The sequence below is a fragment of the Dermacentor andersoni genome, chromosome 11 (genome assembly GCF_023375885.2).
Source record: "Dermacentor andersoni chromosome 11, qqDerAnde1_hic_scaffold, whole genome shotgun sequence".
Taxonomy (NCBI): Eukaryota; Metazoa; Arthropoda; class Arachnida; order Ixodida; family Ixodidae; genus Dermacentor; species Dermacentor andersoni.
Window position 1 is genome coordinate 90,414,250 of NC_092824.1, and position 27,577 is coordinate 90,441,826.

Consider the following 27,577-nt stretch of genomic DNA (forward strand, 5'->3'; position numbering starts at 1 on the left):
ATGTCCACTTCACCTTGAACAGCTGGACGAGAAGATATTTTATCGATAATCCACGCAGAATACGCAGGAGTGTTATCGCACGGCGTCTGTTCGGATAGCTTTGTGCTCGCATGCGTAATGCTTGCCTACTCTGCACATAAAAGCAACATCTCCAAGGTACTACAATGCTCGCGGTACCGTCAACAGCAAAAGTTTACGGGATGCGGTTTCCCCTTCAAATTCGAATTTCTGCAATGTTAAGGCGTGTCACTTCGTATTGAATGAATCGCTGTGTGGGTGGCGAAGGCTACTACATGCTGGAACATTTCATTCGAGGCCGTGTGATCACGCTTCGCGAGAATTCAGCTTCGTGGGAGATCCTGCGTCCCGTAAACTTTTGCGGTTGACTGTACATAACCAGCAACGCCTGTAGAGTTACGCGAGGCGCAGGAGTGGAGGGCTTCAGTGGGGCTTCGGCGCTGTTGGCAGCCTGCGTCCGAGACGCAGCGCCCACAGGTTTTCGAATCGTGTCGATGTGTCGGAAGCGCTAGCGATAAGGCCAGCACGCACAGCCGCATTTTACTGTTCACCTTTCTTAGCCAAGCTATGGCGCGCCTGTGGAGAAATAAAATTTCATTTTACTTAGAAAAACAGATCTTGATAGGTGCGACGCGTTCTTCACGTCCTCGCGAGCTCATCTCGCGCTTCACCTTTTGCGCCTATGTTATACCATAAAACCTCTTTTCAGTTGCGCGTCCAAAAGTGGTGTCTGATACATGGCGGCCTTGACGTCTTTCCGGTTTCAAAATTACTTTCGGTCCATGCAGTTTTGCATATTTGGGCCATCTTTTTTTTTGTGTGTGTGGTCATGGGAAGTGCTCAGAGGCCTTTAAATGACGTCTTTCATTTGTTTACAATGAAGTATAACGCTTTATCGATAAGCAAAAGATTGCAAAAGATTTGCGCTGTGGCAGTGGCAAAAAAAGCCCGTTTTGTTGAAGGGGCCCTGAACCACCATTCGGTCTTGGTGAAATAACACAGTCCGCGGGTAGCATACGCTGCTGTGAACATCCCAGCCAAGTTTTACGTGGAGCTCGCAAGCGGATCGCGAAGTACCCTTTCTCTCAGACACTCTTTTCAACAGAAGGCCCTGTCCTGAGTCTCCTCTGGACGCTTTATTTCGTCATTCCCTTAGACGGCTGCTATTGGCAGGTAGCTGACATCAAGCTGCGGTCGACTAAATGGCGTAGATACCGCGGGCACCGCGGGGTGCCGCCACAAGTCCATTGGCTAATCGTACTGCGGCTCGCTGAAGAGCCAGCCGGAGATTGTTCATCCAAACATACTTGGCATTGGCTACAGCAGGAGCTCACGCGCAAGCGGATGTTCAGAACCAACGACGGCCTCGGAATAACAAAAATGCATCTCGAAGGCCATGCCGCAAGTGCCGGGAGCGATTGCAGGAGTCAGACATCCATACATGGGTGAATGGATGGATTAGACAGCCCTTTAAATCGCGCGGCGGCCCACGCCACCTAGCCGTGACTAGAGATATATGTTATACTTAGTGGAGCGTGAAATTTCACTCTTGCCTTGATTTTAGGCATCAATCAGATAACCTCCGTTTGGTTATTTCTACCCGCTTAAAGTCCATCTTGCCTCCACTGTCCCTAAACCCCAATGCTTTGAAAAAAATAGACCCCGTTGCTTTGAAGGGTAGGACAAAGCCCTTTACAGAAAAGTACCAGGTGTCCAGCCGTTTCCTCGTCCTCTCCATGTGCAGCGCATAACGTGTATTTGACTCGGTTATACCGCAATACTCCCGTCCTGGCTTCAAACAAAAAAGAGCTTCCTCTAGAATTATCGCAGATGTTTTCTTTGGCAATTTCCTGCTTGAAAGTTCTGTATGTTCTATCTCCCTCTTTACCGCAGATATCCGTCAATCCATGCAAATCTTCCTTGTTGTTTATAGTTCTGGAGGAAGAAAAGCGTAGGAAAGAGAGAGAGTGTGTGTGTGTGTGTGTGTGTGTGTGTGTGTGTGTGTGTGTGTGTGTGTGTGTGTGTGTGTGTGTGTGTGTGTGTGTGTGTGATTATGAAGAGGAAGAAGCGCTATTTTCCGTATGAGAGGCTCCGGCCAGCACGACGTGTTAGAAAAAAGTGTGGCGGAAGTCACGTGCTGTTTTTTTTTTTGTTTTTTGTTTTTTTGCGAAGGAGCACTTCGACTGGTACCCCAAACGTCAACGTTGCCATAGCAACCGTGCTCCTGAAGCACTCGCTGCTGCTCTAGGCGTCAGAAAAGTGAGTTTTTCCGGCCCACATCTTTCTCGCAGCACATTCTGTTCGCTTGAAAGGCTGACTTTGGAGTGTGGTGTGAAGTTTGAAAGCTGTGTTTTGGGTTTGTGAGCGCGATTGTCAGCCAGCAACAGAGACGCTCAAGTAATCACGGCGCGAGTCTTCGTCGTCTTCTTCAACGTGCCACAGAAAAACACACGAGCGTGTCTGCTTCACTAAAACTATTACAGAAGTTTCTAGCTTTGTTTTGACGCGCGTCTATAGCGCATAGTTCCACCGGCTCGTGGCAACACAAGATAGATGTTCTGTGATGCAAGTTCAAATCTCGCGCTATCTGCTCCGGCGAGCCGATTGGAGGCGCAAAGGGAGATGGCACACCAACATGGCTGCATTTTCCCCTTGCTTAGAAAAAAAAAAAAGTTGAAGCCAAGTTCTCTCCTCTATCATTTCGTCTCTAATCCTCGTAGAATTTTACAACAGTCATGATTTTTCTTAATGGTTCCTCCGCGAGGCTGAAAATAGTTCGTATGTCAAACTTTCCCTGTTACCCAAATAAGGCGGTAACCAGAAAAATAGAATTATAAGCGCGTAATGTTATATGTTCTCACTCGTATATTATAGCGGAACGGTGAAAGCCTAATTCTTTATTGAACTGAAATAAAACTCTTGCTCCGCTGCAACTTATTGTCAAATTTCACTTCAGTTAGCAGTGGAGTTTCACGAGTAAATCGGGCTCATCAGTGAAATGAACTGTACCGCGGACTTTTGAAGAGTGAAATTCTCAGACTCCATACACTTCGTCCATTTCTGTTCCACACCTCATCGCTTCCGCCGATGAAAAGATTTCAGGAACAGCAGACGCTCGGGAGGTATTAAGTATGACGCCATTTTGAAAAGGCTGGCGGATTAATACAATCCCGCGCGGTCCGTATGCCTTGGTTGCCAACTGCTGTCTTTTTAAGCTGTATCCCACTGTAGCGCAATCGCTTCTCGAGTTCGTCGGGTTGTTTGTGTGTTATTGCGTAATGTTGAATGCTGCGCGGAAGTACTGATAATACGGGAAAATGCAGCCCAGCCAATTGCACAGCGCAGTGAACTATCCGTGCAGGGTAGCTCCACGGTTATGATGGTCTAGTGCCCTCACAGCTGTTCTGCCATCGACGAAAGCAGCGAAATGCCCTCGAACCCGTCGTCCGAACTTGAATACGGAGATGTTCTGCCTTTGCCGAGAGGTTCAACAAGTTTTTCATTTTGTTTTGTGCTCTAGTGATCGAGCGTTGTTCAACGTAGCATCTGAATGTGTGACGAACGCGCTTTTGGGAGTTTACAGTGCGCTGTGCCACATGACTCATAAAAAAAAATTGCAGACGCGTATTCGCGCAAGTTCGATCGCGCAAGTTGCGCCTCGTACGTTGTCATTCAAAGTCGAGGCTGTAACTTCGTCGGTCACTTAAAAGGAACATGCAAAGCAGTAAAAAAAGTGTGCGCAGTGAGGTTGTGAGACAAGATGGGGTTGAACAAAAGCTCTGCAAGCGAAACTTGAAGGGAAAAAAAAAAAAGATCTAGAACTACTCACGAGGCGTTGGAAACTTGGTGCGTTGCGACTCAGCATTCCGGATACCACCGCGTCTTCCGGAAAACAATTTTGGACTTGTCTGTATCGTCTCGCGTCCGGCGTAGCGATCTTTTCCGCCTCTACTGTACGCAGTCGTTTTCTGCGTGCCGGGCTGCGAGAGCACATCTGCCAGAGGCGCCCTGTGCTCGATCCATGAGTATGAACGGAAACGGGAGGAAACACGCGGATGTGCCAACAATAATGTCGTTTTATTTGTGCGTGCCTTGTGTGCTGAGCGCGTGCAGATTGCGGCGTCGCCGCGGTGAGGTAATAATTCATGGCCATTTGATCGGCGTGTGCGCATGGCACTTAGACAGATAACACATGAATTAAACTTTCTTTTCTTTTTTGCTAGAGACACGATCGATATATGCAACAATGCAGATGTCACGCTGGCATATATTGAATTACAAGAGCGACCTTGTCCGCGTAAGAATTAAGCAATTAAGGTGTATCGGGGGCACAGAATTAAGCTTGAAGGAAACAAACGAAAAAACAAAAATAAAGGTAGCTGTCTAGCATAACCAAGTTCTGCCTGGCCACCTAAATGTAAAACCGGTTAAGTTCGCCTTGAAACTGTAACCACTAAGCAAGGTGGTACAAATGTCAACCTTTTTCAAAGGGGCTGACTTTCATTGGGACAGCCATGTGCCTCTCCAGTCAGGTTATAATTAACGTATAACCATGCTTTTCAAATGCATGTAAACGATAAGACAACTATGTGATGGTGCAAGCACATGGCATGGTGCCAGTTGTGTTGCTGTTTCTGTGCTGCCGTTACGCTCTCGTAGTTACTTACTGATCACTTATATGAGTAACACATGCAAATGATCCACTTCATTAAAAACGTGTGTGCATTGTGCTTACTTTTGGTGCATAATTTTTGAAGTGACAACTATTGATTGTACTTTGTTGTATTATGAATGTTTCCACATGTACAGCGCATATACAATCGAACTGTGATATATATGTAACTAATACATACTCATAACGAATATCAGATGCAACGAAGGTTTATCTAAAGTTTGTAACAAGGCTTGACAGCATAATTGAAGTGTATTGTGAAGACCATAGAATGTGGCAGAAGTGTAGCATAGATGTGCAGAGCACTGGCCATTCATAGCAACTACATTGACTTTGGAGACCAATATTTTGGGAAACTGCCTCCTTTAAGCATATGCTTTACACAAGCTGCCCACTCCAAACTACTAATTATCATTGGCTGGTCGTATTCATTAATATGTCCCACATCACGAATGGCTTGCATCTCCTCTTATTGACAGTTCTAGCATAAGAACTTTTATGTGAATATGGGTCCAGGAAATCTAGATCCTTTAAAGGCTGTGGAAAGAGAGATAGAGAGAATAAACTTTTATTCTGCGTAAATGCAGTGTGTGCCCTAGGTGGACGGCCTCCTTATTCCGGGCATCCGCGGGCCTTGGCCATCTCCTGTGCCCGTTCAATCAGGCTGCGCTCTTTCTTAGGGTCCAGGTCTGTTAGCTTGGCCTCCCACCGCTCCTCAGTTAGTATTTGGATGTCTACTGTGCCATGCTTTCGTACACATCCCCATACCATATGGTATAGGGTGTCTGGAACATCAAAAACAAAATTTCTACACCTGTTGAGCAAAGAGCCTGCATATTAGAGATGTACAGTGGACTAATCGCACACACAACTGTGCCCTTTGCCATATTATGTTGAGCTGTTTTTAGATAGTTGAGCTGTTTTTAGATGAGCTTCAATAGAATTTCACATTTTTGCAACACATGTGTCATTCCCACTTTTTCTTTCTTTGTTACGTTTACTAAAATGTAGCAGGCAGGAGGTGACAATGAAGCTTTTTGCAATTCTGCCAGTTGGTTGAGCAAGAACTCGTGTGCCTATTCTGCGACTTTATTTTTTCTTTTGCTGCACAGAAGCACATTGTGAATGTAGTCGAATTTGTAGTTTAGTGTCGTAGCAACAGCCGTCTTGCAATTAGTGCCGCCAGCATATCAGACAGACATGATGGAAGCATTGAAGCAGGAAAGGCCAGCACACATACTGAGTCGCAATGCAAGCTTTGAGCTGTCAAGTTAAAGCGTGGCAGGCTTCCAGTGGCTGATCCAACAGCCTACCTAGGCAATACACTTCAATGGCATGAGATTTCATGTGCCTCTCTTGTCAGGTCAAGGTTGAGGTAAATTTGACACTGCTTGTGCAAAATATGCCATCTGTGAAATAACTCTTCATCTGCTTTCAAACTGAAATGCCTGAGGTGGCAACATAGTTTGAGTGAAACTGTTTAGTGAAAGATACAAATGGGTAGGGGCTGGTGCCTCTGGTCAGATATTAGAGTAATTTCGCTGCCTCCTCTGTGAACGATATACAGCTATTTCATGCAAGGAAACATGGAAAGCAGCCATATCCAACTGGTGTTCACATTAATTTTCTATGTTGCATGGGCTGTAAGATGAATCGTTCAGGCTTGCAGGTTAGTGTATATTATATACATAGATCGAGAAACACATCAAAGACGTCTTGGTTCAATATGGCAGGTCTATTCCGCAGGATGCGCAAAGTGGAGAACGCAAAGGGAAAATTGTCATCCACTCAATAGTAGCATAAAATTAGGCAAGGCTTGAGAGTGGACTGGCTGGTTTTCTGTAGCTAGTAGAGTTGAAGCACTAAGGAACAAACAGGGACGAAAAGATGGACTAGTGCTTCTCTGGGTCTGTGCTATTGCCCCTGTTTTTTTCCTTTGTGCTTCAAGTCTGCTAGTAGCATAGAGCTACAAAGGAAAACCATATGGGCGTTTTCTAAAGGAAGTTTTGCAGTTGAAGAAAAATTCTATGCGGTCCAAGCACCTGACCCAGGGCCAACAACTTTCTGGGATGGTCACTCTGTCTCCTCAGCCAACTAGGAGGTTGGTAGATAACAGAGCAAGGTCCAAATCGAAGCACAAGGACTAAGAATGATTCAAATGTGTTCAACAGAAATGCGCAAGTTGAGGCAAGTTTTGTGAAAGGAAAAACTGTCTGTCATGCATTTGAGATTAGCATATAGCTTCAAAGGACCTACATATTATCTGTCCCTGTGCTTTTTAGTTTTTAACTAATCTGGCCTTGCTTGGTGATCTGCTTGCCTCCCGGTTAGCTCAGATGACTTAGCAAACGCACAAAAAAAAAAAAAAGACATTTGGTTCTGTGTTAAATCCTTGGAACAGGATTAACTTTTCTTCATCTGTGAATGCTTTCTTTCTGAGAAACCTTGTAGCGGGCACCTGTCTTTTCGCAGACCAGTGACAGCAAAGATGACGATGAAAACATTGGCACCTTCAGTCCCAGTTCATAGCCTATCCCCCATGGTGGGTTCATGCCAATAAATAAGGTATCATGATCATCAATGCATGCTGTTTGCTCAGTCGGCATGTTTGGCAGTTACAGTCCACAATGTCCACAATGTATATGTGAACCTTTGTACATGTTTTGAATAAGTGCATATTTTGAACCAAGCTCTATTTCCTACAACCTATATTGGTTTTCTTTGTTGCTTCATGCTGGTTTTGGGTGAATGGCAATTTTCCTTTTCATATTCTGTTGCAATTTAGCTGTTCACAAATCCAAGCTGAGAATGTCGGACCTGTTCAAGTCAGCATCACCATGACAACATTCTTACAACATTATGTGTCCAACACTGTGCTCACAATTACTTAAAGGCACTACTATACTGGGTACACTGCCGAGAGAACCATTAATCTTATTTAGGAGGCCTTGCAATGGAATTAAGCTTATATCGGCTTAATTGCTGTCAATCATGTCTGGCATTTGAGCAGCCAGGTTGCAGCTTTGTTGAATCGCGTGACCTGTGGCATGCTGCGTACAATTAACATCTCATAAAGATTTGTGCCTTTGGGGAAACAGAAATCTAAAAAAAATATTGTTGCAGAATGATAAAATATCAAGTAGATTATGGGGAGCTGGTCCATTTGACACTTGCTACTGTGGTGCTTAAGGAAGTGTACATAACTTAATAAAGAAATTGCAATTGTGTTGTCTGATTTATGTAGTACTTCAAGAAAATACAGATGTTATGGCTTGTTGCATCTTGCATAATAAAATCTTTATTTTTTTCTTCTGCTTACATGATGACTGTAAAAAGAGTTCTGCAGAGTTACCTCATCCGCTCAAAGAAAGAAAATAAATTTATGCCTTTGACAATTAGTACTGGAGGTGATGGCTATATTTAAACTGTTAACCCCTACTATGCCCTAATGAGCTGGGGTCATCGACATATTTCTGGCAAGAACAATCTATGACGAGCTTGGCTTATTGACAGTACTTTTTATTCTCTTGCATTCTTCATTTTCCTTCATTTTTTTGTGTAGTGCTCTTGAGGTTCTCTTTTGTAATGGATAAGTAGAAATATTGCTAATAAACACCTGAAATATCGTGGCGTGGATGAAGATTAGGCAAAATTTACCAAGTATATACAGAGAAGGCACAGCCAAGATGGCAGAATAACCAGAAACGGCGAACGAGCTCTTTCGATTCTCATCTTCGTCCTGCTGAGCACCTTCTTTGGAATGCGGGAGTGGCATGTAGCATAGCTCCCGGCGGCCGGAGCACCATCTCGGCGCTTAGACAAGGGAAGGGCTGTAGGCTGAAACGCATGGCTTGAGACGGGACACGTGCACGACATCGTTGGGGGTGCACTGAAGATCACGGGTGACCATCCAACGGGCTATCTCATATGTCACCTCAGTGAGCTGGCGTAAAACCTTCTAGGGCCTAGAGTAGCCATAAGAAAGTTTCGAGAACAGGCCGACGTGGTGGCAAGGGTTTCAAAGAAGGACCAAGGAATCTGGCTTGAAGCCAACAGTTCTGTGGTGGCTATCGTAATGAGCCTTTTGAGTCAGCCGCGAGGCAGAGAGACCCTGTGCAATGTTACGAGCCGTATGAGCACGAGTAATAGCGTTGTGAGCATAATCTGTAGCAGCGTGCGAAGCTGATGGAAGTAGTGTCTCAAAGGGCAACGTGGGGTGGCAGCCAAATGAGATAAAAGGGGGAAAAGCCGGCAATGTCGTGGCGGGTCGAGTTGTACGCAAATGTCACATAAGGCAAACTTTTGTACCAGTCACGGTGGTCTGCAGAAATGTACATGGATAGCATTGTGATGAGCTTGCGGTGTGAGCATGCGGTTGAGGCGTTCTGTGAGTCCATGAGTCTGTGGGTTGTAGGCGGTGGTTAGCTTGTGGGGTGTGGAGCGTGGGCAAAGAATATTTTACAATGTGTGAAAGAAAAGACCGACCGTGATCTGTCCGCGGCTGCCATGGAGTGCCGTGGTGGAGGATGATGTCGTGAAGCAGGAAGTCAGCAACGTCTGTGGCGCAACTGGTCGGCAGTGCCTGTGTGATGGCGTGTCGTGTCACGTAGTCAGTAGCTATGGCGATTCACTTGTTCCCCGAAAGAGAAGTCGGAAATGGCCCAACAAGATCAAGGCCGATGCGGTAGAACGGACTACTTGGAATCCCTATAGGCTGAAGTGGGCTGGCAGGCCACAAGGACGAATGCTTGCGACATTGGCAGGACTTGCAACCAGATATGTAACGGCACACAGAACGGTAAAGGCTTGGCCAAAAGAAGTGACGCCGATCGTGGTCATGTGTACAGGATATTTCGAGGTGACCAGCTGTTGGCACATTGTGGAGCTGGTGGAGAAGTGTAGAACGGAGGGTCATAGGTACTACGAGCAGAAGCTTGGGACTGTCGGAGTTAATATTGCGATGGTAGAGAACAGGAGGAGGGACAGGTAGGAAGGATTAGAACACAGACGATTGATGATGGACCGCAAGTTTACATCGCCAAGCTGTTGATTGCGTATATTGCTCAAGTCTGAGATGGCGAGAATGCGCGGGTCGGAATCATAGGCAATGGAATCGGGAAGGTCCACGAGAACGACGTGATAGGCAGTCGGTGTCCTGGTGCATGATGCCGGACTTGTAAAAAAACATCAAAGCTGTATTCTTGAAGCTTTAGTGTACGGCGACCAAGGCGTCCAGTCGGGTCTTTGAGGGACGAGAACCAGCACAGCGCATGGTGGTCCGTGATGACTGAAAAGGTGCGGCTAAAAAAATACAATCAAAATTTGCGACTGCCCTAACTAGAGCAAGGCATTCGCATTCAGTGATGGAGAGCTTGCGCTCTGGGGGGAGAGGAGACGACTGGCATAGGCAATGACGCGGTCTTGGCCTTGTTGCTGCTGTGCTAGGATAGCGCCAATGCTGTGTCTGCTGGCGTCCGTTCGTACCTGTGTAGACCATGTGGGGTGAAAAAGCATCAAGATGGGAGGAGTAGTTAGCAATCTGCTGAGTGTTTGGAATGCATCGGCTTGTTGAGGACCCCATTAAAATGTGCTTTCCTTCTTCAGGAGTTGTGTTAGCAGACGAGCAATGTCGGTGAAGTTCTTGACAAAACGTTGGTAGTAAGAACACGAGCCAACAACCTTCCGGACATCTTTGGCCGAACGCAGCGCAGGGAACTGTTTCACGACACAAATTTTGTCGGGATCAGGTTGGACGCAGCAAGAATTCGCACGGTGGCCTAGGGCAGTAATTTCGTGACGGCCAGAGCTGCACTTCGAAGAGTGCAGCTCTTCGAAGAGCACATCGGAAAATGGCAAGCACTGCCGATAGTCAGGTGGCTCTCAAATGCTGGTGAAAAAACGATCACATCATATAGATAACAGAAGCATGTCAACCATTTGTAGACACGAAGCAGAGAGTGAATAATTTTTTCAAACGTAATGACGGCATTACATAAGCCAAAAGGCATAACTTTAAATTGAAAAAGACCATCAGATGTAACAAATGCGGTCTTTTTGCAGTTCAGGTCGTCGGCAGAAATCTGCCAATATCCTGAGTGGAAGTTGATGGATGAGAAGTAGGTAGACCCGTGAAGACAATCGAGGTCTTCATCAATCCGGGGCAGTGGGTAAACATTCTTAAATGTGACTTTGTTCAAGTGCTGGTAGTCAATGCAGACGCGCCAGCTGCCATCCTTCTTCTTTACTAGGACGACAAGTGATGCCCAGGGACTACAGGAAGGTTCAGTGACATTTTTGGTGAGCACCTCGTCGACCTCACGCTTAATCACTTGTGCTCCTCATAGGACATGCAATAGGGACATCGTCGGATGGGCCTGGCATCTTCAGTATGAATGACAGCTTGAGGTGGCAGTCGAACGTGATCGACAGAGCACAAACGCCGGTTGATGGGGTGGAGCGTCAAAGTGAAGAGGCAAGTCGAGCTGGAGCGCACCACTTCCACAATCAAACAGGGTGGAGTGGGGTGATAGAAAGTCCATGCCGAGGATGAGCTCATGGGAGCACTGCTTGAGCACAGCAACTAGTACAGTCGTGGAGCGGTCGGCGACACTGATGAGTATTGAGCATACCCCAAGGACAGGAAGCGTTCCACCATTGGCAACATGGATGATAGACAAAATGGGTGGTGTGAGCACCTTCAAGTGATGACGAAGCTCTGAACACATCACAGATATCTGTGCACCCGTGTCAAAGAGTGCAGCGACATGTACACCGCCCACTTTAACGTCTATTAGGTTACGTCCAGTCGGCAATATGGTCAGAGAATTTTGCGGACAGTTCGTTAATGTAGCGTCACCTCCGGGTGCTGCATCATCTAGTTTTCCGAAGGCAGATGTCGAATCAGTGATGACGGGCTGCGGAAATCAGGCGAGTGAGGTGACGGGCGACAAAAGAGCGGCAAATGAGACCAGTTTCCAAGCGGAGATGGTGAGTGTCGATATGACATGGTGGGAGCGTCGTTGCTAGTGGCATGCGATTGTGCAAAGTGAGGTTCGAAATGGTCAGGATTGCTCTCAGGGCAATGGTTATGAGCATAGGATGCATGAGGAGGCCAAGACGAATGGCTGTTGCAATAGTCTACAATGTGACCTGTACTATGGCAGCTAAAGCAAATAGGCTGGTCATCGGCAGTCCTCCATTCGGCTGGATTGCGAAGACGTAGCGGGGGCCTCGGGCCTTAAGCATAGGAGAATTGGAGATGGTCATTTGGGCATAAAGAAGTGATGGCACACACAGAGTCCAAGCCAACACTGGACAGCTCCTGATTAATGATGGCTTGGACAAGTAGTATCATTGGGGACATAGACTCAACGGCATGGGAGCACATGGAAGCAGGAGACATGGCCTCAATTTCGTGTCAGACAATCTTGGTAACACGCTCCTGAGTGAGTGATACCTGTGGTGCAGGTACGTCTTCGCACGACGATGTTGCTGTTGTGTTAGTCGTATGAGCTGCTGAGCAATGCATTGCCTTTTGTCATTCTTAAAGCACTTGCACTCCCGTATGGTGGAGTCGACCGTATTGCAGTCCTTGCAAGTGAGCAGATTGAATGGATCATCTGTTATTTTTTAAACGTCCCACTTTGTCTGACTCCGTCATCTCATCTGCCCTGCGACAAAAGGCCAGCACATCCTGTATATAAGAAAGATAGAACTCTGTGGATGTTTCACCTTCTTCGCTACGGCCGTACAACCAGTGGCTTTTCCAAACAGATCATGCATCTTTTGCTTGCAAGAATCCCAACTTCCAATTTCAGCTTCATGATTTCCGAGCCTCACCTTTGCTGTTCCTTGTAAAATATAACATTCGCCAGCATGACCGTATCATCTCATTGGTTCTTTTTACTTACACGCTCGTATAGGGCCAACCAGTCAGTATCGACGTCATTGGTTTGGGAAATCATGCCTGGATCTCTTTGCTGCGTAAGGACAACCATTGACGTTGTCGCTGCTGGGGAAGAGGCCACCTCTTGTGCCATCATGGAAAAATCCAAGCGACAGCCGCTGTGGAGCTCTGTCGTAATGCATTGTTACCCTGCACTTCCATCAAAAATGTGGCATAGATAACGATTAGGGAAAATTATATTTACAAGAAATATACACAGAAGTCACAACCAAGACGGCAGAATAACCACAAACTACGAACGAGCTCTTTCAATCGTTCTCTTCGTCTTCCTGCTAAGCACCTTCTTCAAAATGCGCAAATGGCGTGTAACATTGTCTACATTGTTATTTGTAAAGGATCTTGCAGTAAATATTTCGGGCATTTCTGGTCATGTTTCAAGATAATAAAGTGGCACAGAAGGGTTTACCTAATATAGTATTGTAATGTCCATGTGAAAAATAAAATTGGACAGTGTAGAGCAAATTAGAAAAATAACAAAATTAAAATTATGTTTACATGGCTGCCCTTGTCTTTGGTTCAATCAGGTTGGTTCATAATGTTGCACATTTAGAAGACTCCTGTGGCATAGCCTCAAACTGCAAAATTTGGTGTTTGAACTAAATGCAACAAATGTACTTGCATTGATGATGTGTAGTGTTTTACGGTGGCAAGGGCCAGTTATGGCCAGAGAGCGCTATGACACATGGTAATATTAACAAATATTGCGGATAGCATGGACAATGAATTCTCATGGTGAATGTGACATGGCTGTAAAAAGGACAATTCCTTGCTCATGTTCTTCTGTCATGGTAAGATGAGATGATCTTATATTTAAGGAATAAAGTGCTGTGTTTCATTTGCTCTGGGATGTAAGTGACATTTTTTAGTAAAAACTGCCATTGCAACATGTTAACTATGTTTTACACTATTTAAAAATTATGCTCTAAAGTGTGGCTAGTGTGATTTTTTCAACAACAAAAAGGTATTTGCTACTGTCATTTACATTGTAGTGACCTTTGCTGTAAATGACCATTGAGGTAATGATAATCCTTTCATTTCATACCACAGATCATGGAAATAAGCTGAGACGCACACGCAACCTTGTTGGCTTTTGGTAATGCCTTTTTTCCTTTCCATAATAAGCTTAACAGAGGTAATGTTGTGAGAGGTGGTGTTTTGCGTAATTGCATAGTTGTAAGCTTACTTTACTGTAGCTTAGTGTGTACGCTGCCTGTCTAGCAGGATTGCTTATAGACGTGGTATTTAGTGAAAGCTTCTTGCAAAGGTTTTATTGAAGTGAATACCTGAGCAAAGGTTGTGCTCTGTACATTTAAGATTGTGATCTGGATTTTTTCACATAAAGCTATATTATAGACTGTTATGACTTTTTGTCAAATATATTATGCGCAATGCCTTTTCAAAGTTAAAAAGGCCACATATCAGAAGTGCATTTGTGACACCATAGCTGCCTCCTCAGGTGTGTTCGCAAACGTGCATGTACTGAAAGATATGTTCCAAATAACCTATGCTTCTATAGTAAGCCCCGAGACAGCCTTTTGTCCCAGTTTGTCCTTTTTTGATGTTCAACCATTTTTTTTCTCATATTATTTACTCCTCAGTAGGCCCTTTTCCAAATTTTATTCTGTTGAGCTTTACAGGCTGTTTCCTGCCACTGTGGCCACGTCCCAGTGAGGGCACATTAGAAAATGCTAGGTGGTCAAAATTAAGCCAGAGTCCTTCACTATCACATTTCTCATTGCCCCCATATGTTACTTTGGTACATTAAAACACATAAATCAATCTAAGAGTCTAAGAAATCAGCCAAAACTTTCTTTATTTGCAAGTGTACTTCACCACTTTGAACATTTGCTCAGTTGATGGTGGCATTGATCATTGCTGTTTAAGTGCACGTGCAATATGAAACTATGCATGCTAAAATTAACTGTCCCATATAATGTTGTGTTGGGAGCCCTACTACCATGCATACTATTCCATTTCATGAAATTTGCCAGTAGTTCAAACACATGCCAATTAAAGCATTTTCTATGCTCCCATTAGCTTGGAACATCATGGTGCAGAAAAGCTAGCTTCACAATTAGAAGAAAATGGTCTGTTGTGCTTTGGCAAAGCAACTTTTTTTTGCACTCACTCTGTCAGTGGTTGTTGTGTTGGCAACTCCTGAGCACTTAAAGAAAGTAATGCAATATGGAAGTAAATCACTTAGTGACATGAACATATGGATTTATTTTTCACCACTAATGGAGTGCATTTATTGCTGTCTAATGGGTCTGACCTCCAAAGAAAATTGGTGGAAGGTTGCACAGCGAGATTCTTGTAAACACGAGTTCAGATGTTTACAAGAAGGCCAGCCGACTTATTGCCCAAAATAATTTTGTTGGCAATTGAAAGTACTCCCAATAAGGAAACGTATAAGCTAAAAGCTAGGCAAATTTCTTGGTTAATTGTTTTTAAGCAATGCTTGAACCTACAGGTCCTTAGAGCAGCAAACATTACACGCAGACGTAACTTATTGCACAGACATAAATGTGCGACTTCTTACACATTGTTTATGTGTGCCATAATACCTTTGTTTCAGGTTGTTGGGACTCTGTAACAATTATGCTTATGTTGTTATGCTCAGCGCCGCGTTCGACATCCTCAATAAAGAAGTCGGCCCTCATAATGTAAGAACCGTATGGCTGTACAGGGTGGCCCAGTTCATTCTCTAATTACCTGTTTTGCTCACACAGGTCACGGTAGATCCGCATCCACCCAACACTACAAGATGCAATCCAACATCCACAGGAGTAAGACTCTTTTATTGTTACCAACATGTGATGATACAAGGCTCGCATTACGAATGCATGCAGTTTTGTAGTTCTACACTAGTATACTAGGGACAGATCTGACATTGTCGTCTGGATGCACTAATCCACTGCCTGGAGTATAATGACATGTGTACCTATTTATCCTTTTCTCGAGGACTGCATTTCACCCGCTAAAAACTTAGTTCTTGCTCAGCACAAGACGCGTCTGCATGATTTGGAACTTACTCAGATGTTATAGTTGATTCTGTGTGTTCTGTATGTTCTCGCCGAACTTGTGTAATCAGATTGTATGCACAACACTAACTGTGTAGTACCTTCTGGAAGGCAGGTGGGCACCAGGGATTATCCTGTAACCTTTGACAAGTCGTATAAAAGCCGACATGCTTGATTCGCAGATCAGATTTTCTGTGATCACAGACTGTGCTTGACCGTTGCTTGTTTTTTCTGGGCACAAGCTTGCCCAATAAAGAGTCACTTTCATGATTCACAGTTTTTACTCCTGTGCTCTTCACCGTCACTACAACATGACAGTAATTAATGTGTATATATAAGGAATTGCCTTCTTCTTTCATCGTCACAGTAGTGTTGACATTCATCCAGCCGCGCATACTTTCTTTCTTTTGACTTCAAACAAGCTTGTAGATTCTTAAATTAACATTTTTAAGGCTTATTTCTTTATTATACAGTGCAGTCCACTTATAACGATACCACATATAACGATATATCGGTTACAACGATGGGTCGACATGACAGTGTCATTTTATGCATTAGGTCTATGGGGAAAAAAACCATTTATAACGATAGGTTATTCACCGCATATCGGATATAACGATCAAAATTTTGCAGTCTGGACGGCGTTTTCCGTGCCAAATAATCGTAACGTTTGCGTTGCTTAGTTCCCTGAAACGAACGATGTCGAGACGAGGCGATGTTTACCTCCGTAAGTTCGTATCTGCCGCCATTACCGCGCAGCGCGTCTCGCCCCGCCCGCGCACGAGTAGGCGCAGCCAACGTTGGCGCCGCGCGCCACAAGATGGCGCTAGCTGCTTCATGCGCGTCGGCCACAGTCGCTCCGAAAGAGAGAGAAAGAAAAAAAGAAGCGACAAGCAAAGCGGCGCGGTGGCGCCCGTCCCGCGTCTCTCTCGCGATAGCAGGCTGACGACACCGAAGCAGCGTGCAACGAACGGTTCAACTCAGTTCGAAGATGGCGCCGACAAAGCGCAAAGCGGTGTCGCTTGACACGAAGATGGATATATTGCAGGACTCTCGATGCGGCTTCAAGGTGAGCGCCCTCGTGAAGAAGTATGAGCTCGTCCAGTTAACGATATCAACCATCTTGAAAACCGGGAGCACCGCGATTGTGAAGGCAGGAGCTATCAGCGGCCATTCCGATCAGCGGAAAAGGGGTTAGAGACCCTTTGAACGCCGATGTTGAAGAGGCGCTTTACCAGTGGTTCATCACCAATTGCTTCAAGAAGGCGGGCTTTGTGCGTAAGGACGAAATTCCCCAACCTGCTGAGACCGACCCGGTGGAAGTCGCTGACATAACCGAGCTCTGGGAGCTCGTTCCTACTGGTGACACAGGTGGTGTGTCGAAGGAGGAGTTGTTGACTGCAGACAGTGCTGCCTCGTTCTGCGATGAGGTCACCGACGAGGCGATCGCCGAAGATGTGCTGTCTGGACAGACGCGAAGTTGTGCGACGGTGGCGACGGCATCAGCGACAGTGACAACGAGATCGACAGTGGCTCCTTGACCCCGACCACGATGTCCACGCAAAGTGCACTATCGTCGATCGACTCCTTAATTGATTTTATGCATGCTAAAGGATTGCCGCCAGTGTTCGCGCAGCAGCTGGAATCCATGCACACCGCGGTTGTGAAGCTGAAGCTGCCGCAAAAGCAAGTGCAGATTTCGGACTATTTCGGCGCGCCTAATCCTTGACACGGTCATTGGCGCTAGAAATAAAGTTTGTTTTTCACGGCCTACTGTCTACATCATCTATTCGTTAGAGCAAGTAGCGAATTCGAGTTCAGAGCTGCAAAGGTAAAAAGCGCAAACGCGTTTATTTTTTTTTTTTTTTGATAACTGCAGTCCAGATATAGCGATCATCGGTTATAACGATCATATTTTTCGTCTTTCTCGATATCGTTATAAGTGGACTGCACTGTATTACCATGCGATGCAAAGGTTGGTCTTATTTAGGCTCTAGTTTCCATCATTTTATGGTGTTAATAACATTGCATGCAAAAATAAGCTCTTAGAATCTAAAAGATACTCATGCTTATTCTAGTAGAACAGGGGCACATGGGAATGCAGAGACTTGAAAATGATCAACCGTTGTTGAACAAAAGACGTTCCTGGAGCCCTTGGTTGGACAAGTGAACTGATGAAGACAAGCCCCCTGACAAAATCTTGTCAGGTCACTGCTAATCATTATGCATGCTTAGTGTTGCTTGGAAAGCATAACCTACATTTAGCAACATGCATTCTTAAGTATATCACAGTATATTTTAGATTACAAAGTACGCAACACATTGAACTGCATGTGAATGTAAAACATTTAATAACTATTTTAAAGAAATGTTATGCAGCTAGCATGCAATACAGCTGAACTGCAAGGAACAGTAGAAGTAGTTGTAATGTGCTTCGTCAATGAATCCATGCTAAAGTAGAAGAATCATGCACTACCCGTGTTTCCCATGGTTGCTGGATGGTTTTATAAGAAATGCTGTGTTCGTGGTGACCTTTATGTGTACTATTCTATATCATATATTTATGGATTGCATGTTACTGGGTGTGACAAGAAGGTCATGCATGTCAATTAGCTGTCCCAGACATACTCCAACATTTGTGCCAGTCAATTGCTCAGTGTACTGTATCCATTTTCCTTAATTTACGTTAACATCGGATGGCTGGTGGTAAGCAGTTCTCTATTGGCGTTCCAGAATTGGCGCCAAGAGAGGGGAATTGCAATTGAGGAGAGCAGAGAACTAGGTGGTGGGATGAAATTAGAAAATGTTCAGGCATAAGATGTGGTCAACTGGTGCAGTGTTGGGGTAATTGCAGTAACGCTGGGCGAGGCCTTTGTCCTGCAGTGGACATAAATAAGCTGCTGCTGGTGATGATGATAATGACTCCCTGCATTGTAAATTCTAGTGACATACCTCTTGTACTTTGGCATTTAGAAAACTGTTCCATAAACTGTCCCATTTCATAGCCTTTTCTAATAAAGGAAGTGTCCTTGAACCACCAACTCAAGTGCACACACAATAAAACCTTTTGTTGGTGGTGAGCGCTCGTCCTTATGTTCTTTTCTTGTCCATGTTTTTCCAGCGCTCTGTTTTTCCACCATGAAAACTCTTCCAGCTGTTGGATGTGAAAACTGGCTTTATGCAAAAGCAAATATTATTGAATCACGTTCACACGAGCTTACTGTTCATTATATTCTGGTATGGTGTATGCAGCAATAATATTTAGGATTAATTTATTCAATCAAACACAGCTACAGTTTGTTAGTCGCCCATGCAGTTTACTATACTGTCGGATCAATTTCTTATGCAGTAAACGTGGCAATAAAATTATATGTGTCTCTGTTATTTCTGTTGTTTGATGGCAGCTCTTGTTCCAGCCTTACCTTCAGGTTTCTATGCAGATTGAGTACTGAGTGAAGTGTAGAACAGTGTTCTTGTAGTCAAAGGGTAAACTGTGACTTCTGCAATATTTCACTTTTCAAGGCAATCCTACTTGCGGATATCCTGCCTGCTCTATTTATCAAGCTCACTGCTCCTTTCATCAGCATAAATACAAGGTATGGTCATGTTGAAGAACTAGTACGTAAGTTCATAATGTACTCCTTTTACAGTATTTATGGTGATGAATTGCACAAATGGCTTGCCTTTTGTGTCGGCGTTTGTCTTGTGAAAAAATTGTGTTCAGCTTGAATAGCCTTGTGGAAAGATTGTGCATTCCTGGGGTAAATAAGCTCCACAGGGCATTGTCAAAGAGATGTGCAGCTTGCAGGATTGAAATTATGAACTTATAAGAAAGTATTCTTTGCAGCAGGCTACACAGTGTGGTGCAGAAGGAATGTGCTAAATCGTAGGTATGTAGTTGTACACACACATTTAAATAAAGAATAAGAGATTGGGTGTGCTACCTGACTTTGCAAGTGCAGCACAATCTCAGTGATACATATTGAATAAAAGATTGCAGGGAAAACTATCATATTTGGAAGATTGTATAACAAGTATCGCATCATGTGAATGGGTTATATTCAGCACTGATTACAATGAGCATATTTCAAGAGCTTATGTACAGTGTCCGTGCAGTTCACATGACCGTTTGAACTTTTTGTAGTAAAGTTTTATCCTGTGTTATGCTTTTGTTTTATTTTGCGCCTGCCATGTAGTGTTATTACCTTGTATGTGATAGCTTATTACTGCTACTACTACTATTATTAATTATTTGTTGTTGTACTGCTTTGCCTTAGACTTCCATTTCTGTTCTTGCAATATTGAATGGAGCCTGGCCACTCCCATTTTATACCCTTGGCAGATGGTCTTCGAGGCATCTTGAATAACTGTACTAATATTGGAAAAATCTTCGGAATTGGGAAGACATATTGTGGACCTTACAGCATATAAAACACAATTTATGCTTTCCTAAACTAAGCAGGAGTATCTACATTGACCAGGTGCGCTGAAATAACCATCTCATTTGGCGAGGCTGTCCTGACTTGATTCCTTTGTATATATTTAGTATTTACTCAAACTGGACTACAGTGAGCCAAGCTGTGATTGCAGAAATGCCTCAACCATTGTGATTGTGCAAACCATATAAATTTTAGTTCCTGCTTAAGGGCTTGTTTGAGGCATGAAACAATGCCTGAGGCTTACTCACCCTTATTAAGTCGTGCCCTGCATACTTAAGTTGACGGCAGCCTTGTGCCAACTGCGCTAAGAACAAAGAACTTGCATAGGCTCTAAAACATAATTAACTTTTGACCCGGTCTTGATTGTACCTAACTGTATAACTGGGCACCATGATGGGACAAATATAAGCCTTGACTGCACTGCTCTGCATTTTTTCTAATGCCAGCATTCAAGTTGCCACAGTTGTCCTGCTCTCCTGTTCAAGTTTTTTAATAACTTCTTTTACCATAGCCAAATGGATGTCCTTCCTTGGTAAGCAAATCCTGAATGTCCTGCATGGCTTATCTTTTCGCAACAGTATTAAAAATACTTTTCACTACAAATATTCTTACTAAGCGCTATGTGTGTGTGTGTGATGCATTGCATTGTATGGCACTGCTACTTGTGTTTGTGTTTGTGTATTCATTCAGCTTATTGTTATACAAGGTATCTGTAATGAATCAAACTATTAAACATAAATTTCTTTTCTTTACAAGCACGCTTCTATTTTGAGTTTAACTGTTGCAAATATGTAGTGCTTGCAGTTATAAATACATGTAGCATTACTTTATCAATACCAATGCTGATCTTTCTTTTTTTACAAAGGTATCTCTCTGTAAGTGAGTGCTTTCTTTCTTGTGGCATCTAAATTTCTGTAAAGTACATGTTGCTGCCGTATTTATATACATATTTCATCTATAATGATTATGGTGCACACATTTGTTACTACTTAAGTTCTCTTTTGCATGCTGCTGTTATATTGTTTGCACTAAGCTGCTTTCTAAGGAAGAATAGAAGCTGCCATGTGGGCCTTTGAGCTGATTTTTGTCCCTGCTTCTTCTGTTTGTTGTCTTATCACTGAAGTTGAGATGTATACTGCTGAACCCACCGCAGGTGTTGTCTGCGCAGCCCTGGGAAGTGGCCTGGGTGAAATTACTTTCCTCGCCTACTCTTCTCACTTTGATGCGTAAGTTTAACTCTTTATCGCAACATGGCATTGGGATGACTGATATCTACATCACCACTGCCACCACTTTCATCATTGTCATCGTCACCGCGTACACCACAGTACGGAGTGGTCAACAGTGGTCGAACAAGGGATGTCTTATGTTCGAGCCAGCATTTTGACAAGGGGACCTGCCTGTCAGACCAACAAATGATGAAGTCGAGTCCTCTTGTCGAAACGGCTCCAGCCTGTTGCATCCTTTGTCTGACCGCTCTTGATCAATTAGTCATCATCTATCTGTGTACCTCTGCATTGTCCGGTGACCTTCAGTTGCCCCAGCCCTGCACGTTCACTGAACTCATACTGTGCCTGCAAATTCCCATAACTCTTCTCTCCTTGTAATCATCAGTAGCCCTTGACATGCATTTCCCTTCCCTTGACATGCATTTCCCTTCCCTTGGCAACCATTTTGTTACTCTAGTGGACCACCAGTTTCACCTGTTCCACTTGCTACATGGCATGCCTAACTCCACTTCTCCCTCACCCTTAATAAACCATAAAACATCATTTGTCTGCATTTGCTACCTAATTCATATTGCCTTTCTACCTATGTCCATACGTTATATGCCTACCATTTGCCATTATAATCACTATGTGCCAGACTATAAAGAATGGCAACAAGGTCTCTTTGCTCACATGTAGTCTTCTCTCCTGCAGGGATGTGATATCGACGTGGTCGTCAGGCACAGGTATGCTCACTTCTTGATGTACAGCTGCATTAACTACATTGCATCATTCTAGATCATATTTTTGAGCATAGCTCTTAGGTACCTGTTCCTGGGTCGAGCATTGGCATCCCTCAGCGTGACCGTGCGAATGTACTCATGCTATGCGTCCGTTGTCTTCTTCCATAGCTGGCTCCGATGCCGCTCATCATGTTCCCATACTGCCCATCCCTCTATGAAGGAAATGATGGCACTGGGCCACTGCCAGTCGGTTCGGTGATTTCGGTATCAAATTCTTTGCCTCAATATTTTGCGAAATGGAAACATGTATCAAGCTGCGCTCAAAATTCGCATTAGGGAGTATCGTAATCGTCGGACACTTCTTTACTCTTCCCATTAAACCATTGCTTCGTAAGCTTCGTTTTTCACCACTTCAGTGAACGAATATTGTGAAGCATACTGCTAGTTTATTGGAATCCCTCAATTTTCCCACCAATACCAGGTTTTTCAGTTTTAGAAAATGAATACAATAGCTCGAACAATTGACATTTGAAGTTTTACTTGATATCGTATGCTTGTGTTGGGTCTGAAGCCGTTACAGAAAGAAAAAGGCATTGCGGATAGTGAGAAGACCCTTCCCATAGGAGCTAAGGGAGTTTGTTCACAACATAAGTTTTGCAAACACAGACCAAAGCCTGGATGCCACAATAATCTCAGATTGCAGGATTCATGTGGATTCAATGCACTTAACGTGAAGCTTTCAGTGTTAGTCAAAGTTAGTGAGGCACAGTTCATGACATATTCGGCAGGTAGGATACCTTCGCAACACCACGGCCTTTCCTAAATGTGTTATTCTTAATGGCAGTGACCCTATGTATGGGAAGCACTGCTTTAAACTGACAAAGTGCTAATAAGTAGCCATGCTTAATGAGTGCATGAGCAATGATATGGTTACAGTAAACCAGTGTTAAACTAGTTTACTGTAACAATATTATTATTCTCAAGAATAGAAACATTAATGCATTGGAAGTGTTCACTATGTTGGACAAATTTAACTCGAACAAATTGGGTCTAACTGGAATCATCTCTATTTTCTTTGCTGCTTCACTACTACATGTAATGTCAGAATGATTTTGGCTTGCATGCTTAATTCGTAGTCCACTCTGTCCTTGCTGACTTGATGGGTAGTAGTGCAAGCTAGCACACCTGTGGAACCTGGATTACTGACAATAAAATATTAATATCTACTTGACACTAACATTCATGTTTCCATTGTTTGCAATGGCGCACCATTCAGGAATGTGTTATGTTGTACTTGTTCCTGAACGGTGCCTGTGAACCTTGTATTGTAGTCTTCGCAATAGATATTACGACCAGATGTAATGTCTTCCTATTTTGAGGGTTAGCTACAAGGTGGGAAAACAATTCGAATGAGGCAGTGATTGGGCCTGGGCAATTTTCTCCACTCACCTGCGGCAGGATATCTTGTTCTTAAACACTTTACAAAAGAATAGGGTGTAGGTGCATTAAATACTGATGTACCTATGTGCTGTTGCTGTTTGTGCATAGAAAGTTGTTGGGCCTCCCATATATTGTATTGTAACCCTGTGCTCTTACGTGGGCCAGGCGGTGCTGGTGTACTTGGTGCCTTTTCCTACGCGGCCATGGCGTCGGTCCTGAAACCCGAGACAACCCTCCTTGTTATGCTGTGTGTGCCAGTGCTGCTTGCAATAAGGCAAGTGCGACCACCGCCACATATTGTTTATAGACTACTAGCAGCAGCAAAAAAATGCAGAGAACAAATTATTTTCAAGGTTTTCGAACTTTACTACACGCTTCCCTCACATAAATGGATGACGCTTAGCCAGTATGAATGTTCCAAGACACTTATAAAATATTTTAATTTGATACTATAGTTGGTATCGAAATGCTATACCTCTCATTATAGAAATTATTGTGATGCTTTGACACCGCAAAATTTGCTGGCGTCATGTAGCAATAAGGCTGCGCGTGGTTATGTTGTTTACAAAAAAGAAAAAAACATTAAAAGGGCTGCATGCCTTTCATGTGGCTGCACTTGCATGTGCTATGCATAAAGCTATCCACTTTTATAAATTCAAATGGCAGGTGTGCACCACAGAATGTACACTGACTGCCTAGTATATTTATTTATGACTACATAAAGCACTGACATATGCACACACTGCATTGCCCAATAGCCAATATACTAAGTTAAACAATAAAGCACACCTCTAGCACATTTCTTTTTCTTTTTCTCTATCTCAGTAGCATTGAAGTGTTTCTCGAAATATTCTGCTTCTTCTTTCTAAGTTCTTTATTATTTCCTGCTCTCAATGATGCACACACCTAGCTCACCAAGTGGTGGACACACAACCTGGCGCTCGTTAATCAGTTCAAAGACACCATTTGACGTGCAAAATTTTTGCTAGTAGCTAGCACCTTGTCAGCAAGAGTGTGGCAGGTCGGTGACCTGGTTTCTTGTCGTGCAGCTTCTGGGGAATTCTGGTCCACCCAAAGATTCGTACACGGCAGCCTGTCGATGCGGCTGTGCGCGATGAGGAGCCGCTCCTCCTGAGCTGCAGTGGCTGCTCTGAAGATGGGAACACTACACTGACTTTTATTCAAAAGCTCAAGCTCATCAAGGTCAGTCAAGCTGAAACCAGTGATTAATGTACGAGGGTATGAAGTGCTGACAGATTTTTACGAAGTATGTGATTGTCTTTGACCATGTGACATTCTCCTTGAGTGCACATGTATTCAGGAAAACTTCTTTTTTCCTTTTTCACCATTTCATTCCCTCTCCCCCCCACTGCGTGTACAGGGTAGCCATACAAATATTTTTTTTTTTAACTTCCCTACTTTTGTCTCTTTTGTGTAGTGTAGGGGGAGGCCTAAGAAACAGAAATTGATAATGCTGTTTAGCCAAAAACTCAAGAGGAAGAAAATAGAGAGAAGCAAAAGGAAAAAGCATCATGTTAAGTAAACACCAGTTCACCCAAGAAGAAGTAATCCGAAAGCCATAAAGAAGCATGAAAAAAAAAATGGTCTCTAATCCACACTGTGAAGGTGGTTGGACAGCGAAGCTGTAAACAACAATTAGAATGATTACCCATTGCGACTTAGGCTGAAATTATTCACGGGAGGACATTCACATGCATTTTCCTATTTATTAGCCTAAAACTTTTCAACAGCCTGCGACTTGGATTGCATCGCTACTTTGTGCACCTACAAAGAGTGGACCAGAAAGAAGAGAAATTCACCGTGCCTCGTGTGCACTTCAGGAGTCCTCACTGTACGTGGCCTTCCTGTCACAACGCAAATCATTTGCTAGGCCGGTTCTTCTTTTACGTACGAAAGTGTGGTTAAGTCACTTCCTGCTTCGTATGCTACAGTCAAGTTGCCATTGCTGCGCAACAGTAATCTTTACAGGGAAGCATATGCGGGGAGCGCTACGTGCTTCACATTGCATGTAGGTGCAGGAGCACCTTATCATCAATTGTGTGGTTTGGATGCTTGCTTGAGCTTGTTCTTTATTGAAATGTATGCTGTTCTATATGTTGTATGAGTGATTCCAAAGAATGTATGCACTCTTCACTTTGCCATTGCATTTGGGGCCTATGAGCCATTGATGATGATAGTTTTCTGTCAACATTATGCCCAGAAAGAATCCCAGGATCCTTGCCATGGGCAGATTTACTGTAAAAAAATAGGGGCTGCTTCCTCATTCTCTGTTGTTGCCAAGCATAGAAGTGTCTTGAGTGTATCCCTCAAAGATGTTTTTGACTAGTGCTATATTTTTTATGTCTTTCTGGTGTAGAATAGAGCGTGTTGGCAACATAATAGGAACCTGTTGTCTTCTTTTAAAATTTTCTGGTCATCACTGATTCCTGTAGAAATCGTAATGTACTGCAAAAAAAAAAAAGAAAATCTGACATAGAGAAAAACTGACAACACAGCTATTCTCAGAAATGTGAATGCCAGCAATGCTAAATAAAGATAGTTTGTCGACTTTGTGCCGCATATAAGTATGGCTCTCCCTGATATTTCACAAATGTATATGCATCGCATTACACTGAGGTTAAGCCACTGTGCTGTGTCTGTGGAGCCTGCCACCTAATGTGTGTCACCTGCTTTGGGTAGGACAAAAATGGTGCTCAAATAATCTGCAACCATATTTTGCATCATTTCGAAGCAACTGGTCAATAAACCCACTCATGCTGCCTGAAGGCGTCAATGTTGCCGGATTCGACACCCACGTTATGTAATTAACGAGAAGAAAGGGGGTTAACCGAGGGACCAATTTTTATTAATCATATCATAAGAACCCAACAAACAAAGACATGAAGGACCAAATGTGTTACACATGCCTTTTGGTGTCTCATAGTGAACCTCAAAACTTCGCGCTGCTTTGATTCCAGCCACTGCTCAGATTCATGATTCCACTTGGGTTTGTCTACTTTGCGGAATACTTCATAAACCAAGGGCTGGTATGTGTGGATACTCTTTTCTTTGAGCCTTTTGAGCATGATAGATAGGAGCGCAGTGTTTTTATTTATTACATCCATTTTTTCTGTTACAGCTTGAGCTAATAGTGTTTAGAAACACAAAGCTTACACACAAGGAGCAATACAGATGGTGAGTACGTAGCTGCATTTTCATTGCTTGGGAGCTGTGAAACCAATCAGTTCAGTGCTTTGTGCTTGACACATATACTGTTTCCATGTGGTGTATGTTTGTTTCAGGCTACAAGTTATTTACCAAGTTGGTGTGCTCATTTCGCGATCTTCCGTAAATATTATACAAATACGAAAGTTGTGGCTGCTCCCGATATTGCAGGTTAGTAAGTAGCATCTAATTAGTGCTAGTGACTAGCATTAGCCAGTACCAACAAGCGTGCGTAAGGTTGTGGTGTCTTTATCATAACCTATCTATAGGAGCATTGCTTCCAGTTGTCTACCGGGTATGCTGTTCTAGAGCATGTGTACATGTTCAAACATGTTTGCCATTGCAGTAATGAGTGTATGATAGGGCTACCAGACTAGGTTACTTATGACTATACCATTTAACATTGTACCACAGCTTTGGCTGCAACGTTTATCTCTGATTTATTTGTGCTTTCTTGAGCAAGTAACACTTCAGTTCCAAATTTGCACATATTTTAGCAATATGCATAAGACACGCCATCTGCTGCCTCCTCATCTTTTGTTGTGCCCACACATATGGAAAGCTAGTGGAGCTCAGTGCCATATCAATATTTTCTTTAAAAGCCTTGTACTTTGTTCTCGCAGCTTCTGAATGGGAGGCAAACTGCAAAGCACTGTCATTGCCAGACGAAGGGCATGTCTTGTGTGCAAACTTTCTTTAATTTGTTTGGTTACTGATGGGTTTCTTATGCTAAATATAAGCCAAATATACTACATAGGATTTTCATTTGTCACACACGTACACACGTCTATTTTAGCCACAAATGTGCTATTATCTTCTTGCTAAAAACTGTGTAGTCAGTGTCAC

General features: G+C 43.6%; 1 protein-coding gene across 3 annotated transcripts in view; it reads left to right on the plus strand.

Moving 5' to 3' along the window:
• Nucleotides 1-27,577, plus strand: part of Cln3 (CLN3 lysosomal/endosomal transmembrane protein, battenin) — an 88,936-nt gene that overhangs the window by 44,908 nt on the left and 16,451 nt on the right. For 2 of the 3 annotated variants that reach the window (XM_072285294.1, XM_072285293.1), the window contains exons 1-13: nt 3,196-3,503; nt 13,704-13,749; nt 15,232-15,319; nt 15,386-15,442; nt 19,199-19,272; nt 20,562-20,647; nt 21,269-21,341; nt 22,038-22,069; nt 23,672-23,780; nt 24,556-24,709; nt 26,485-26,553; nt 26,646-26,701; nt 26,809-26,902. In XM_072285294.1, coding sequence (XP_072141395.1) covers nt 3,446-3,503; nt 13,704-13,749; nt 15,232-15,319; nt 15,386-15,442; nt 19,199-19,272; nt 20,562-20,647; nt 21,269-21,341; nt 22,038-22,069; nt 23,672-23,780; nt 24,556-24,709; nt 26,485-26,553; nt 26,646-26,701; nt 26,809-26,902 — 996 coding nt within the window. In that variant the 5' untranslated portion in view covers nt 3,196-3,445. Of the gene's footprint in view, nt 1-3,195; nt 3,504-13,703; nt 13,750-15,231; nt 15,320-15,385; nt 15,443-19,198; nt 19,273-20,561; nt 20,648-21,268; nt 21,342-22,037; nt 22,070-23,671; nt 23,781-24,555; nt 24,710-26,484; nt 26,554-26,645; nt 26,702-26,808; nt 26,903-27,577 lie in introns of those variants that run through there. The other variant, XM_072285295.1, reaches the window with a different exon arrangement.